The sequence below is a fragment of the Nestor notabilis genome, unplaced genomic scaffold (assembly GCF_000696875.1).
Source record: "Nestor notabilis isolate BGI_N333 unplaced genomic scaffold, ASM69687v1 scaffold28430, whole genome shotgun sequence".
Lineage (NCBI taxonomy): Eukaryota > Metazoa > Chordata > Aves > Psittaciformes > Psittacidae > Nestor > Nestor notabilis.
The window spans coordinates 573-18307 of record NW_009911121.1 but is presented as its reverse complement, the minus strand read 5'-3'; the positions used below and the strand labels follow the sequence as shown (position 1 = coordinate 18307).

Here is a 17735-nt window from a genome sequence, read left to right as displayed (position 1 = left end):
GGTAGCTGTGTCCCAAGGCAGGGGACCGGAGCAGCGTGCGCTCATCCAGTCATTCATCCACCCTGTATTTCTAATAGGATGCTGTTAGTAGCTCGTAGTTTCACTGGGGAAGTGTGATTTTCAGCCTCCACCCCCCCGCACAAAGCCAGATCTATTCCTTGCAGTAACTTTTTGCTTTGACCTGCTTAAGCAATTACCCCACGAGTCATTTAGGATTTAACCAGACCATCTGGGCAGGTCATATTCATGCGGCGCTGTATTCTGCTGGCCTGACACGCAATGGTGGCTGGCCTGCCTGGCTGCTGTCTCCTGCAATAATCCCTGAGTTACAGTCCAACATGAAAAACTACCTATGTGGAAAATCCAGTGTGTTTTGCTCAGCAGTTGTCCTGCCTTCTCTCCCCACACGGTGCTCAGGGTGCTGGGGGAGATATTACTATGGTCTGATTGGTTTCTTTTCTCAGTACCATTTGCTTCCTGGACATGGTGCAGTCCCTTTTCCCAGTTCTCCACCAGATTCCTCTCAAAATGAAGCATTCATGTGGCTCCACAGATCCTGTTTTTCACTCATGGTTTTGATTTTCCTGCCCCCACTCCATGTAAAGGGGGATCTACAGAAACAGTGTTAATAATTTACCTCTGTGCCACTGCCTTGGACAAAGTTTACCCCAACATCCTCAGCTACTTGCTGAGGGGGGTGCTGATTGTGTCCATCAGTTCATGTGTTTCCACACTGTTCCACTGAGTTGCCAGGCAGTCTTGCATGGATATTACAAGTGGTATTTGCCCTGGCATTGGTGTTCCTGCAAAATCACAGCCCTGTCGCCTTCTGGATCAGCCCCTGGTTATGAGCTCCCACCTCTGGAAAGCTGGGCTCTTCTCAGGAGCACTGAAGCTCCCACAATGGTTTCTCAGCACCCAGCTGTTAGCATGCAGTTAGTTGGGTGCTGATTTTTTAGTTCAGTTTGGGGTTATGCTCATTTATAGGGCTTGTCTAGGTGTGATTACATACATCCCTCATCAGTTAATATATGGAAACTGACTCCAGAATGTGAATACTTCAAAGTGTGTCTGCTCTGGCATGCTGAAGAGTAAGTTGGAGATGCCTTCATGCATTTGGGTTGCTAATGCCCAGGACTCTCAAAAGAGAGCCATGGTTTCAGATACACAGTGAATTCCTGGGGGTTCGAGAATGCCAGCCTTTGTTTTTCATAAGCCATGATGTGGTACAAGGATGAGACTTCCAGTGTCTGTGTGGAAGAAGTGTGGTGTTAGGAAAGCCTGCCAGCTCACTCCTGTGGCAGCCCTGGTGTTGTAGCAGCACCCGTTTCTTGCTGTAGCCCAAGCCGCTCTATGGTCTTGCCTCCTACCTGCAGCTTTCTTGTTTGGGAGAGACCTTCCTCCTTGCGTTATTACTTTGGACACTTCAAAAGCAGAAGCTGCTCTCCCCGGGCGCAGGTGCATCCCTGCACTGCAAGGCAGCAGTGCCACCTCGGGGCACTTCCCAGAATTGGGAAGTCTGCTAAAATACGGGTCAGCGTTCCCATGTTTGCACACTCCTGCAGTCCCATCGGGTTCATGCTGCTGGAGAGCTTTCCAAAACGCAAACTACCTGCTGTGCCTTCTCCAGCTCGTTTGTCGCGCTGCTTTAAAAACCCTATTCAAGTTGAAACACCTCTCCTAGCACCCCGGCTACCTTTTAGTATCAGCCAGCGATGACTTGTTCCATCTTGGTTTCCCTGAGAGCGTGAACCTGCCTTTTGTTGAAGTGCACAGCTGAGTACAGTTGTGCTTGTGCCTTTGTTCAGGATAGCTCTGAGAACATAGGCACTGGGGCCGTTTCAGTCATTTAATACTTTGCACTTAAAACACTATTTCTATTCCCTTGAATAGCAAGGATAGGCTGCTAGGATAGGCAGCAGCTGTTGTCACGAGTAAGATCTCTGTGACCAGCAGAAAGGGCAAATGCTGTGCTGGAAGTTTAGAAGGCAAGTGGCTGCAAACACTGGCTTAAGAGTCTGGCTAGGGCTGCCATTAAGGTCAAGGTTTTTCTTTTATATATGTTCCCAGGTATTATATGTGAGGCTAGTACTGGTACTTGATAGCAAACCAGCACCACAGCTGAATAACTCAGCCCAAAATAACCACAGTCATGAATCTTCGTTAAAGCCTCCTTCTGTTACAAGCCCTCTTCTGTATTACACTGCTAGAGAATGTTGGACAAACACTGAACTGTGTGGCTTATCATTTGGATGCCACTGATAAGCACTAAGAAGGCCAAATCAAACAGAACTCATTTCTTCCCCAGAGCCAGGTATCTGCCCTGCACCTTAACAGTGCAGTGCTACATAATCCTCACCAATAACCCCTCTACAGCTCCAGAGGAACCCAGGCTTCCAGAGGAACTCCAGAAGTCTCCTTCTTAAAGCTGCTTTCTTCTTTCGTCTTATGTAGTAACATAAGACAATCAGGAAAAGCTTGGAGCCTTTTCCTGTGTTTAAGCTCTGTTGGGCTTCAACAGCAGACATTAGATGTTTCTTTCCTGCATGCTTAGATGAGCAAGGGCTGCACAAAACCTATGCTGATGAAACACCTACTGTCCAGTTTTCATTCACCTCATCCAAGCTGTGTCAAGCCTCAGGAGTGTGGTCTTGATAAGATACCACAGTGCTTACAGAAGGAAAAATACTGCCTGCAAGCAGTTTTAGAAAAGGGCAGTAGCGACCCCGTGCAGCAGCAGCAGCACTTAGCACAAAGGGCTTGGGCAGTTTTTCATCTTGTGCTTCCCAGCTGGGACCAGAGAGAAGACAATGATGATTTCTGCTGCGTTTGTTGGGCAGCTGCGTGGACACATATAGTCAAGCAGGAAAACCTGTTGTATTTCTTTTTATTGTAATAGAAAAAAAACACAAATAAATCAAAACATCAACTTTCTGCCTAAAGACATTATTAACATTTTTAAAATGGCACAGGGGAACCCCAGCAATACAAGACAGATCAGTAAGTGTGTGTGTGTGGGGAAAAAAGGCTCTGTTCCCTTTCAGGAGTTCAGTTTCCCCACCCCTTTGTCAATCAGCTGTCTGAAGTTTGTCACCTATATACACTTACATACACTTCTTAGTTTATATTTCTATGGGTGGAACATTGGGGGCACAGTCCTGCAATTTGCACATAACCATCTTTGGGGAAAATGGGTTTCCCAAGAGGCCCACAGGGTATCAGGGTCTCGTTACCCAGTAAGACCAAGCAAACAGGATTCCATCCTACAGTTCCTTTGCCATGAAACACAGAGTAGGTCCCTAGCCCAGGGGACCCTCTAGATGCTCCTTGGCTATTGCAAACAGTGTATGGCCAAGGCAAATTTTACCCAGTGACCTTAAAGTAGCAGCAACATCTCTTCTGCAAAGGGCCTGCTCAGGAGGGGAAAAGGCAGATTGCAGAAAGTATGGGGTGAACATCTTCCTGTTCTTTCCTGACTCCTGAAGGGATGTAAAAAGTCCTGAATTAGGCAGCCAAAGCAGAAACCAGGCTCAGGACCTCTAAAGTGGTGGGCATACAGGGGATATCCTCATCATGCGAGAGCGTGGGGCAGAAAGTGTGGCACCAGTGCTTCCACTGCAGGCAGCTGCACTTGAAGTGATAGTTTGCTGAAAGACAAGCAACCACAGCTATACTGCTTGCAGGTACCACACTACGTACCTGGATGTTGGGCTGCACCATATCAGGCTGAGTACACCTGTTCGACTGAGGAAGCTCCAAGACCTCTAACAAGCTACAGCACTTGTGGCTGCAGGGGCCACTGCCGTGCACTCAGAGCAGGTACACACAAAACCGCAGAATGGACTGACAGTACCCTGCTCCCCCTTGTGTAGCAACTGCACAAGGTGCCCGGCAAGAGAGTATGTGACAGAGTGGCTAAACTGCAGTTTTCCTCCCTTCCACCCCCTCAAAAATATGAACCATTATAGTCCACACTGAGTAACAGCGTGAGAAACTTATATTGTATTATTCTGGGAGAAAAGAGCCCAGGAGAGGAAAGGCATCTCCTTCAGGTATGCAGGAAGTTTCCAGTGCAGCAAGTTTGAGATCCAGGACCGACCTTGCAGCAATACTTTCCACAACAAAGCACTGGACAAAGGGCTATACATTTGCAGAGATGCTTTTTCAGCAGCATCTGGGATGTGCAAATCCCCATTTCTGGAGCATCAGCAATGTTTTGGGGTTTGTCTGATGTCTTTCTTCTGTTCCTTCCTAAATGCAACTGCTATAAAATTGCTCAGGAAAATAGTGTATATACATGCATGAAAAGAAATTAGTGTGCCTATTCTTTCATTCCCCCAATCCTTTTCCACTGCAAGTAATTGCAAAGCTGTAAGAATCTTAAACTAGAAGAAGCAGTATTGATACAATCTAATGTTAATCTAAGGACAGGACTGCTTCTGCATGTATCCCAATGAATTCAATTTTTTCATAGAAGAGCTTGATTTTACTCTTCCTCCTTTTCTTTACATTTGGGGAGACCTACCAACCTATTTCTCTTACACTCAAACAAAGACCTCTCAGTTATGCATTTGACTGCTTTGGAAAGGACAGCAATATCAAAGAAAGCTAAATTCCTATTGTGTCTGCAACTAGATACTGAAGGCAGAATGGTCCACTTTATATTATCATGCAGTTGTCAGGCTATTCCTGCCTTGCTGTACTGTAACTGGCTTGGTAAGAAAAAAAACCAAACCCAAAAGCCAAATAGAACAGCTCTTATGCAAAGGTAAGTAAGTTCACAAGGTTAACTATCTGCCAGTAATCTTACGTACCAGTAAGAGAAACCTTTCAGTTCATTTTACTTTCACCTGGAATCATGAGATTCTGTTCTGTCAGCTGGCTCCATCCCATAACTCTTGGATCCAGCGTTACAAGGCTCTTGGTAACTCCCTTCCCCACACAGCTCGTCTCACTGAAAGTTTCAACTTGAGCATGACACAGACACACGGTTCAGTTTGATCGCCTTTCCCACACAGCTGTGCCACTGCAAACACTCAAATCAGATGAGTTCAGCTTTTCCCCTGAGCAAACAACTTAATATCAATGAAAACATGCAGAAGACTAATCCTGGGATACCTTTACTTCCTAGGCTACCAATAGTTCCTTTGCCTTTTTGCTACAGACTTCAGCAAACACCCCCATATATAGGCAATGATAGGAGAAAGATGCAAGCCTGCAAGGGACAGCCGGGACATCCCTTATTTACTCCAAATTGTGTAATGAGCTCTTGAATGCTCATGGAATGAACTCCCACTTACCATCACAGGAGTTACTTAGAAAGTGTCAGCCTACTTGAACAAGACAGCCTTTATAAATTAGTATAATATTATTAGAAATTATGGCAATCTTTTTGGTAGCATTCTTACATGCACCCTGATAAATCCTCTCCCTAAGAAATTTTAAAATTTGTCTTGTAACTTCTGTAGAGTTAATTCTGATGAGAAATTATAAAATAGAAATCTGGTATATTGATGTTTAAAAAGGAAGAGGCCTGGTGAGGCTGGGCACACTGGGTCACTCCTGTTAGCTCTGTCCATTATGTCTGCTGAAGGTATTTCCTCCGGGTGGCTGGATCTGGATGGAGTCCAGGAGGGGCCTTAAAGCTTGTCCAAAAGGTCTGAAAAGGTAAAGAAATAAACATCTCAGTAATCACCTCTTGATGAAAAGCTTTTCCCGTTTACTACTGAAGTGCACTCACTTCCTAGAGTGCAATCAAACCAACACTGTAGAAGCAAATTTGAAGAACAGACTTCCACTATGAACTGAAGGTAATTTAACCTATTAGAGTTTACTGTTCAATAACCAAGAATCTCAAACATGATTTTATGTAAGCTAGTTCTGAGTCCTAACATGCCCAGACTGCTAATGTGGTAATACTGTGTCTGAAACTGGCTTTTAGTAATTCATTCTACTTAAGTGTGTGAATGAAAGCCCTGTTATGCAACTGCTGTGCTCTGTTAAGTACCACATCAATATTAAAGACTGCTAGAACAGCCTCTAGCTCCCTCATAAGACAATGGTTCAACACTCATAGAATAATTGCTGTTGCAATCTATAACACCTGGTTTATCTTTCAGTATTACGCACTCCGTTACAGACTTCATCTGATTTTGAGACATCTGAAGCAATAAGAGCACAGGGTAGAAAAACGCGTGCCTCCTCAAAAACGTGGTATGCCACTGTTACGAGAAATAAGACCTATATGAGGGAGCTCAAACCAGCCCACTGGGATCCTCACTATCTTAAAGTTAAAAGAGGAAAAAGAAGTTGAGCTGGACTACCAGGCAGGAATTCTTCATTTCCTCTTTTTCTATCCAGTCCTAGCTTTAAAACTGCAATGTTAATTTTAAAATTACTTTTCCCTGACTCTTCACAAGCAAAGCTGATACCTGCACTGCAGTTATGGAGTAAGAGAAGTGACCTGCTATGGAGAGTGGTTTCCTCAGACAAAAAAGCAGAACAACAAAAAAACCCAAAACTTGCACCATTTTCTGAAACTTTTTATGCTTGTCTGGTGACATTTAAGAGACCATTGCAAAATAACTAGTGTAAGTCAAAGGCAGCAGATCAAATTTATCGTGTCTTTTCAGTAATGTCAGTGCCAGTCAGCACTTGTTGTACAGTGTTGTAAGCGTTGAAGTAAAGCAAATAGCATCCTCTCATTAATCTTACAGTGGTTCTCTGCCATATTTGTAAGCACTGGCCCGAAACAATACACTACGGAAAGGAGCAGCATGCATACTCACGTGGCAAGAACTTCAGCTGGAAGGTCGGTGATGTAGGAAGGGATTTTTCTTCCTGTCAGGAACTGTGCCACTTCATTACTGAAGGTGTTGCAGTTATGTTCAAAGAGGTTGTAAGATTCTCCTCTGTGCCACAGGAAAGGAATTGAAACATAAAAATACAGACTCAGCAATAAATCTAACAAGCAAAAAACTTCAACCCCTAATGAGGAACATCCTCTTACATTAGCACTTTTTTCTCCACGAAGAATTCTAAGGCAAATGCAGACATCAATTCACCTTCAAATTCAATTGAATTAGAGAGGAAAATCGCATCTCTGCATCACTGACTTCATACAATGTTTTTTGGATGGTAAGTGAGGTCAGGGTTCTTCACAGAAGGAATAATGAGAAATCACAGGAATTACTGACATTGAAATATAGCCAGAACACTAAATGCTACTTTCCCATTCTTGTGAGAAGTAGACCAGACTCTTTAACAGTCAAGACCTTGCTTTTACTCATCTGAAATTTGGCAGCTTTAATACAACACTTTACCTATGACTCATGGGGCAAAGCACTATTTACTGAAATATTTCATATAATGCCTTCATTTTCCCTGGTGATTCTCTCAAAGGCATTTCAGGCATTGTTCCATTTTACAAAAAGCAGCATGAAAGACTGGCTGGCACAACGTTTTCTCAGCCTAGCTCAAGGCTGGCACACTAGAGGGTTGCCTAGCTGGTAGCTCCTCATGTATCAGTGCATCAGTTCCAGTCTCATAGTTAGAAAGTACCAAATAGTACACTTAGCAGACAGAGCTTTGTGAGCAGGATTGGTTTCATAATACCTTCCTCCATTCTGCATCCCTTCCCCTAAAGGCTCTTTCTGTTGATTTTACAGTACAAGCTGCTACTTACCGGAACATAGATTCCCCCAACGAGGAAAGATACTCTAGAAAAATTTCTTCTGTGACTTCAGTGTTCCCCAGGTCAACAACAGTGTCTGGAGGTCCAAGAAGTGTTCCTCCCTGTAAAAATTAACAGTCAGAAGACAATGTTAAATGGACAGACTGAATTATTTTGAATGATTCTACTGAATAGAGCTGTCATGTCTTGTCCAGGCACAAAAGAAGGCACATTTGTCAAACAAAAAGCCCTACTGGCCTCCCCTGTTCTGGGAGCATGTTAGTTCATGTATGGGAGCATGTAAGTTGTACGTTACTTCTCATTCTCTGAGAAGTAACATGTATTCAGCTTGTCTACTTGGCTGTTTATGCTGAAAGCTCTAGGCTATGGTGAAATTCTGCTTTAGAAGAATCGTCCATCAGTTTTGCCTCTCCAAGAGCAGAAAAGTCTGACAAAGCATCATGATTTTATTATTTAAGATTTAAAAAGCATGCCTTGACTTGCCATGTCAGCACATAAAAGCCCTTGATTCCGAATTTGACAAGGCATCACTCCAGCAATGCAGCTGCAGAAGGTGTTATGGATAGATAGATTCTCCCAGCAGAAGCAACTCTCAACCTGTATTTAGTTGGGCTTAAACCTGCTGTCCATGCTCCCTTTCCCTCAGATGCCCTGGGAAACCATGGCAAGCAGCCATATGTAGCTGAATTCAGAAGCTTCTTGCTGCTTTCTTAGAAGACAGTGTCATAAGCAATTCTGATCAGGTAACCCTATCACAAAATTATCAGAAAAATAAGTTTAACTTACAGGTGCACAGCTGGAGATTCCTCCACTGCCATAGAAGAACTCGTCCTTATGGACTATTATGGAGGTGTGCCTGCCACAGAGAACAAAAAAAAAAAACCAGGTGAAACAATAGAAATAATTAACCTAGCATATAAATCACTGGTAAATTTATGTGCTCAAAGACAATATGAAGTGAACAACTGAAAGAAAAAAGGTCAATGTGTTTCTGTAAGAACAGGATCTGCTGGGACATGAATGGATATGGAAGCAGTGATTATCAAGACTACTGTAATACTGTAAGTGGTTGGGAAAGAACAGGTGTAGTTATGTGCTCAAACATGAAGGACCATAGGAAGAGGGGAGCTTCCCCACTGGCATGAGATCTCCAGCAGCCTCTTTCAGCTAAAGGGTTGAGAGTGAACTCACAGAGACAGAGAGACAGAGCTAGCTGTGTTACCACACTGACAGGAGTGCAGGTCTGACAGACACTGACTGAGAGGAAGGTCAGAGAATCGCTGGAGATTGGTGAAGAGAGAGGAAAGTGGGAGCTTTGGGAGTGTGTGTTTGCCTTAAAAAAAAACCCCAAAACCAACCAGCAACCACCCTCTTGATAGGAATTATAGCAAATTGGAGTGTGTTTTGTAACCAAATATAGCCACTGATCTTACGTGCCAGAATGCCTGATTTTGTAATACCTTCTTCCCACCTACTCTTTATTCTCATGTTTAGTTATGCCAGCAATTAGAAAACAAAGAAAACATCCTACCCTTGAAAAAGCATACAAGTGCATTAAAATGCAACAACTACTAACAATTTTTTTCATGGGGTCCATTGAGCTTTGGATGGAGAAGTTCAACCAGCACCTGACTGTACGTCATCTTACTGTCAATCTGTATTCAGGAAGCAAAAGTGCCTTGGTCTCTCCTTAGCACCAAAGTGTTCTTAAGACCTGAAGCATACATAACTCATATTGAAAATACTTCCTACACCACATAGTGTTCAACGCACATTATGCAATTTAAATCTAGTCACTTACCATATGCCATCCAGCTGTTTCCCTGTATGCAGAGAAAAGAAGAGTTATTAGCAACATATTTTCCAGATTTCAGCCTACAGTCTGTCAATCACATAAGAACTATGCTTATTACTTCACCATGACAATAATGCCAAAGATTTCATCCCATAGTTTCTTCTAAAGAAACAGAATGTCTTTCTTTCAAATGAACTACCCAGTCCACACTAGCACTGTACTCTTTTCCTCCTGTATGCAGAGGTGGCAATGCCATCCTATCCTGCCAGTGCTTACCTTTCTTAGGCTTTTGTCTACAGAACAAGAAAAAAAACCCAACTTCTCCTCAAATTCGTGTCTTCAGTCAGGACAAGAAGAGTTGAAGTTTGCACAGGTTTTGTAAGTGCAGGCAGTTAGCCAGCACAGACTATCCAGTTTTTTTCGGTGATCTGACTTGAACATATGATCTGTGGTAATAGTCTCTCTAACCTATTCCATGGTTTCCTCTTCCCTCCTTCCCCCCCGCCTTAAGAATTACCAGTTTAAGTGGGAGTTGGGTGGGGAGAAGTGCAGGGTTGAAATTTATGCAAATTATTGTGTGTTTTGTAGAACACAGCAGCAAAGACTTGCTTCAGGCATCGCTAAACTGATAAATATAATTGTGTCTTTTGAAATGCATTTCCAGTTCCCTAGAAGTGGGAAACCTAAACCTCTGTATTCATGGCAGGATCTCAAGATCAAACCTCTCTTCAAAGGGTCACCAGCTGTTACTGCTGTCGGCTCAATTTTATCTATCATAACCTAAAGGCTTGGCTTCTCTGCTGAAACTGTAAGAGTTGGTGTCCAGCTTCTTCCAAGATACATGATCTGCTAGCAGTGATGGGCTACACTGTCCCAGTTCCACTTGTCCTGTGGAAAGACACTCTCCAACCGTGGCACTTACATCAGTGCCACAGCACCAATGGCCTACAAGGAGGCAGAGACACTGCCTTTCCTTTTCTATAGGCAGAGGGTTTTTGGGGTATTTATCTTCTCTTATGCCCCTGCAGGGCTGCTTGGGTCTGTGAGTGCCAGGAGTGAACATGCTACTTTGAAGAAGCAATAGTTCTTCACAAGTTCTTTCTCTTGGGCAAAACCAACTTTCAGTCACCATCAGGACCAAGTAAAACAGGGGAGCAAAACTGATGAGGATAATCCTTCAACAGTTCTGAGAAAGGATGTTTATGTGTCCAAGTAAGGAATAAACAAAGGCACAGAGAGAGATACCTGCTTCCGATGAGGGATGTAGAAGAGCAGTGGCAGGGAAAAGGCTCTAGTGACAATAGAGACACTAGTAGAAGTGAGCACACACAGTTCTGAAGTAGGTGGACTGATTCGTCACTACCATGGATTACAGCCAGGCAGCAAGCATATTCCCTGTCACCCACTGCACAGAAATGTAGGCATGGAGTAGGATGAAGGCCAAAAGATAGTAGCAACGATGAGAGAAGCAAAGTGTGTGTTGCAACATCTGAGGAGCACTTGCTGCCCCTTCAGCATGCCCCATGCTGTTCTACTCCTACATCCCCTGTCCATTGTTCTACACCTTTCCCAGTAGAGCTTTTGCCTTGCGCGCTAGAGCTGCCAGACACCCGTGGCACTTCAGGCTTATTGGCAGCATGCAGGGAGGGTATAATGCACTACCCTAACCTTAGCAGCTGCCCCACGATAGGCTCTACCACATGAACTTTACGTCATGTTCTGCATATCTGTTAATAGATTATGACACATTTATTCAAAATAAAATACTAGAACTTGAACTTCATCCTTCAGGGCAGAGAAACAAACTGTTTCAAAAGCAGCACATGCTAGAATTGTATTTGTCATTTCGCATGCTAAATGGAAAAAGACCATCTTAACATTGACTTTCACCCACATTCCAGCAAATGATGATGAAAAGCTTTCCAGAAAGCTGCTACCTTGCACCTAGATCCATGTGCAGGTGAAAGAGATACAGCAGATGCTGACAATGTCACAGGTGCTGCTGGGAACCTGCTTATGCAATCACAGCACCTACTTGCAAGGATCATTGCAGCAAAGGCTGCCACACATTGGGCTGCTCTAGCAAGGCTGCAGCCAGCAGCTCGAGTGACTACCCATATTCGACACTTGTGAGACCACATCTGGAGCTCCACGTCTACTTTCAGATCCCCCCACTATAAAAGACACTGACATACTGGGCTGGAGGACTTGCTGTATTGAAGAGCAGCTGAGAGAACTGGTCTGTTAAGCCTTAAGAGGAGAAGGCCAAGAGTCCTTACTGCTGCCTACAACAATCTAATGTGTATGGAAGAAAGGGCACTTTGTGCTACTAAGGTGCACAGTGAAAGGAAAGAGGTGCTAGCTGGAAAAAGGGAAATTCACAACTAGGTAAAAGGAGGGGAAAAAAGTTTACCATGAAGGTCATTAAGCCATGGGGCAGGGATCAGAATGCGTGTGTGATTTCCATCATGGAGATTCTCAGAACTCAGCTGCCCAGGCACCTGAAGAATCTGCTCCCACCAGAGCTACTTTGAGCAGGACCTCCACAGGTCCTTTTCCACCACTGCAATTCTCTGACTGCATGAACAAAACCCCAGCAGAATTCAGGAAAGGGACTTTGCTTTAGACTGCAGTCCAATCTTGGGAGCTCCTCTCTGCTACACATAAAATCTGTAGCCAACAAGAGGCAACAACTGCCAGGCCAATAACAGCACAGCTCTTGGCAAGTAAAGCTGCCTGTCTTCACAAGACGTGTGTCTGAGGCTGCTCAGCTACGTCAGTTTGTGCCAAGCACTGGTTTGATGGTCTTAATAGAGCTGCTGACCTGCTATTTTTGCTTGGCTCCCCTAAGACATTAACCAAGCCATCACTGTGTAAAACACATGCCAGATCTGCAGCACTGATGACAATAAGGCATCCACGGTAGCTCTCCAGCCTTCTGCAGACAGAAGAAAATCCCCTTCTACAACAAGTGAACCGTGCTTGGTCAGACAGTGCCAGTGCAAGCTTCTCCAATTGGAGAATCCCATGCCTAAGAAACCTGCCACTATTTGCCCTAACACACCACCAAGAGACATTTAAGACCAAGAATTTTTGGTATGCAGTTTCCTATGCTGCACAGCTGGCTCTTGCCCTCTCAACCCTGAAGTGACTGACAAAGGAATAAGTTAACAGCCACCAGCTTCTGAAGATGCTGGGCAGCTCCCTTTCCTGCTGCTCAGCAAGAACCAAAATGTTTGTCTGTTCCATCATGTAAGAGGTTCCATATAGACCTTCACCTCCACCATCATCTTCCTCCTGAAGTTTTGCCTCTGTTGGTGATCCTCCTGTATTACTTTTGCCCTTCTCTTAAACTCAGACACTGCACAGAAGAGGTGACAGCTCACTCCTGTCAAGGTCACGTAAAGCCATCACAGCAGCCTGCACTAAGGAGTCTTTGCCTTCTGCTGGACATTGTCCACTACATACAAAATACGCTGCTTGCAGCCTCTGAAGGCTTGATACACAATACCAGCCCCAACAGCATGACCAAGCAAGGGTCAGCACTGTTCTGTTTCCACAGACGGCTGCCCAAGCCAGAGCATGAGTACAGTACTGCTGCAGTAGTGCTAAGGCTCAAGTTGTAGCCACACCTTGCAGCGACGCTTTCCAATAAAACTGCTTCTGACAGCACTATCCAGCTTAAAAAAACAGAAGGTCAAGCTTTTCAGGGAGCCTCCCCACCTAATCCTGCAGTGCAACAGAGCTTACATTCCATAGACAATTGAGCGGTCTAGAGGAAGGGATTGCAAATGCCATCTGGGGTACTGGCAGACATCATCACATTTCATGCTTTTCCACTCCTTGCTGCAACACATGTACTCATAAGCTGAGGCCGTCTGTAACTACATAGAAAAAAAATCTGATTCCTCAATCATTTCAAGTAGAGCTGCAAAAGCCTTTAAATTGCAGACATTACTCTTCACTCGATACCTACAGCAAAGCTAATCCAAATGATCTACATGCATATGATATGGAACAGGAATGTACTGATTGAGTGATACCTCTTTTGGGCATCTCCTGTTTATCCAGGTAAAACAGAAACAGCAAGATGACTAAAGACTTTAAATATTTCAAGGGCCAGAGGGCTGTAGAGCAGGAAAGGGTGTTGCAAATTTAGATGTGCACACTTAATCACACAACAATTAGTGCACATGGTCAAGTTACCAGGTTTCGGCTGTCCCACAGTGTCCCACATGTGCAAGCTCAGCCTGAAGTAAATGTGAAGCAATTCAGCTTAATTTGATGTGCTTCCATTATGAGCTAATGCAAGTTGAGCTACCTTGTGTTTGTCACAAACATGGACATGAAAGTTACTGTGGTACATTCTGTTTAGGAGGATAGCTTGTCAGGCTTTGGAAACCTCATCACATACTTGATCTTTAAGGGTTTTTTTAATGCCCGAGTTGCTTAGATGGATCTCTCCTGAAAATACTCAGTGGAACTCAGGAGGGGACGCCAATTCAGCATAGATCTGTGCACTTCAGCATCTCAAAGATTCAATTTGTTTGAATGAGGCAGAGTATTATCTGGCAAGTAAACAAGTTTGGGTTTTTGTTTTTTTTTTTTAATTTGCTGTTATTTTACTTTATAACAGTCATAGCTCAAATACTTTCATGGTGCTTATGTAAGCCAGAAGCCTATGAGACAAATACAACATTCAAATACATTAAACAATTCCAGGACCCTCAGCTTAATCACAGGAATGTGGAGAACGATGTAGTTCATTTGTTTGTTGTACAACTGATTCAGGAGATTGTCACTGTCAGGATAAGAGAGTATTTTGAAAGAGGCAAGCAAGTCTGTATAATTTTAGGATACAATCAAATGGAATTACTTCCAGGCTTGGATTTATCTGGAAGGCTAAGCAGAAGGAAGATTAGATGCTCACCAATCTATTTCACTGGCACAGTTAATTTCTTAGTCTTGAGGACCACACGACGTATTTTATTCCTGTGCATTTTAAATGCCCAATGAAAGTGGTGTTTGTATATTAATCCAAATTATTAGACTGAAGGGCAGAAGAGTTCTGAGACATGAAGGAATTATAAGAAGATGGGCCCTCCATTCATCCCTCAAGCCCAAGAACACCACTAGTTCCTGAGCTGTAAAGAAATAATGGGAAGCTTAGTATTTTTTAACAACACATCTATGCCCTGCAATGGATATGCAAGCCCCCCAGAAAAGGAGTGAACTGTTCTCCCATGGAACTGGAAGCAACAGAAATACCCACTGGTTGACCAGATTATAATAGTGCATTGCTTTGCACATTGTTGTAATTTCCTTAGGCAAATCCATTACAATTCCTGCCCTTTTCAAATGAAAATTATCTAAATTAGTCAAGCACTTTCTCCTATGTGCTACCCAGGGTTCTCAACTGAAGCAAAAATACCCAACAGCCTAATGGAGGAGGAGGAGCCTGCTTCATTTCCCTTCTCCTTGAGGTGCCTAGAGAGATCAAGAAGTAGGCTAGATTGGGGGAGGAAAATGCACTTGATTTTCATGAAATCCCTAGCAAATGCTCTGATGGAATCTCACATTGAAGCAATCCAAAACTCTTCAGAACACGTGGAAAAGAGGCAGAGTGATGTGCCGGGTCTGGAAAAAAAAGAACAAAGCAGAAGGTACCTCCTTTCACCAGTTACCATTTGCCACAATCCCTTCTGGGCTGTTAAGTCCCTCCAGCTGAATTTACCACTTACATTTCAACCAATACACAATGCAAAGTCAACTCATTGTTAATTTATACTACACTGATCCAAAGATGCTATGGTAAACTAAGCTCCTGCCCATTCTGTGAGTCACATGAGCAATCAGCTCCGTTACAGGACAGGAGAACTTTGGGAGGTCAAAAGACATTTTCCTTTAAGCCCATGATGCAATTGAATTTCAACCTTCCTTAAAGATTTCTCTATCTTTCTTCAGAACTGCAAGCTGAACTACTCTGTCTTCCTCTCTACCCTCCACAGAATCAGGTGGATTATATTTTCTGTCTTGAAAACAGAAATCTCACTGCAGTCAGCTTAACATTTACTATTTTTAGATCATGTAGGTGGACAGACAAATGTAGCCTCTCAGATTGAGAATGGGGGGGAGAGAAGGAACAGTACCTGTAGAGAAGATGCATGTAGAGCAACAGTACAGAAAAATTAAACACACCACTTCTGATTTCCAAGGTGATCGAACTACAATATCGGTCATGTATACTTTAGAACAGAAATACTCACTGAGAAATATAGGAATCTCACAGAAAAGTAGGAAGAACAAAAAGTGAAGACGTGCCCAAGGGCATGACTATGTCACTCTAAAGCCTGCTATGAACGGTGCTGTATAGCTCTGCCTTCCAGGTTCATCATTCAACAACAATAAAGGGAACCAATACTGAAAAAGTTAGGACAACATTAAGTAGTGAGAGCTGATCCTTGAATGCTGTACTGACATAATCCATAATACCTCTGAATCCTATTAGCACAACTCAAGACATCATGTGGTGATGCTCTTGCAGCGGTCAGCGCCATAAGAACGGATGCATCCCCCTCTGGCAAGGGGATCTGAGCTCTGTTTTCAAGCACACTAGGAATTGATTTTAGCACAATCAATTATTGTATTTGTTTCTTCTTTCTAAAACATATGTATTTCAATATAGGTGATGTTACAGAATTATCACTCAAAGCAAAAGCACTGTTTCAATAAAATGCATCTACGAGAAGAATACTTGAAGTACAGATGACAAACATATAGCACTAAATTATCTTTCCTCTTCAATTTCTGTGACTTCTTCTGATGAAGTACATGGAAGTACTTCTGATGAAGTTTATGTACATCACAGGAAAAAAAAAAGAAAAAATAGCTATTGTCCATCTCAAAGTTGATGTACAAAAAAGTAGCAAGTTTTTGCTGTTCTTCAAGAAAAAGACAACAAGCGGAGCATTCTCTCCATCACTTTGCTCTTGGGGAGGTATATAAAATAATCTGGAGGTATGACAGAGCTGGGTGTAAACCACATCAGAGCCTTAAGTTGAAGGGAAAAAGGAACAAACAATGATTTGTTTTACAGACAATCCAGTTGCTGGATCCACGTAATCCCAAGCGCTCCACAGGCTGCACCGCCACTGTGACCACATAGGTCTTGTTGGCCCTGTTCCATGAACACGTCTGAGCTCAGCTGGTTACCAGGCAGTACGAGTGAGTGGCACTTCCCACACTGCCAAGAGGTGTGCTCCGCTTTGTAAGCTTTTCTTTCCCTTACTCAGACTCCTGAAATTTAGCACCAAACTGCATCACAAGCACAAGGTTTTGAAACTACTGTTTGGATTAGCATAAAAAGCACCAAAAATGAAGTTGTGCACTAAGTGTTTTTATGTGGAAATTCAGAAAGCTACAAGATCCCAAGATTGATTTTGCGGGCAAGAAGAGAGACAAAAAGCCTTTGCTTGATCTGTGTAAAGACTGGCACTGAGATGCGCATAGTGACAACCTATTTCTGTGTAAGTCTTTGCATGGACCAACACTGTGAAATAAGAGTGGTTAAAATCTGCTCACCTCAAACACAGGTAAATCATACACACATGCACTTTGTATCTTAAGACATGTAACTCTTAGCACAAGGTAAAACATGGCTATTGTTGAACTAACAGGTGAAAAATTATTTCCCTGAGGGCCACAACAGAAGTGAGTGGCCACACAGAATGTTTTGAGGTTAACCAGTACAGGAAACACCCATCTCCCACAGCTGTTGTTGCTGTCTGGCTAACAGAGCACATCCCATATAATCTCTGCAATGTTATCTTCTCAACTTTGCAAGCCTATCGTTGCTATGTAGGAAACTGCACACTAAGAATTATTTGGACTTTCATTTTAAGCCTGCAGGAAAGCATAGAACCTCCTCTTAGTAAAGATGAGTGAAGTGAATGCCAACAAACTGTAAAACAAGATTACACAGAGCCATCTGTTCAGACACTGTGCCTGTTGAGAAGTCTCATCTCACACAGACTGCTGGTCTGATATGGGCCAGAGTCTACACGTAACAGGTACAAACCACGTTGTTGTTGCACTCCAAATTCATGCTTCCAAAACTTCAAGCAAAACCTGTGTTTTCTTTGTGTCCCCGGTCCAAAGTTCAGTTGGAAACATACACATTCTTGATAAGCCATGCAACAAGCTTCTACGAACTCTCTGGAAGGAGAAGGTGGCTTGTTGCATATCACA

The 17735-nt window shown here is 43.3% G+C and overlaps 1 protein-coding gene across 1 annotated transcript; it reads right to left on the bottom strand.

Annotated features, from left to right (window-relative positions):
* Positions 1 to 5212: 5212 nt before the first annotated feature.
* Positions 5213 to 10674, bottom strand: DESI1 (desumoylating isopeptidase 1; the record flags this gene model as incomplete). The annotated part of the gene is made up of 6 exons (XM_010013225.1): positions 5213 to 5659; positions 6789 to 6911; positions 7685 to 7794; positions 8480 to 8549; positions 9495 to 9516; positions 10627 to 10674. Coding segments are annotated over 6 exons (467 nt in total), but the record flags the coding sequence as incomplete, so codon positions are not given.
* Positions 10675 to 17735: the final 7061 nt, after the last annotated feature.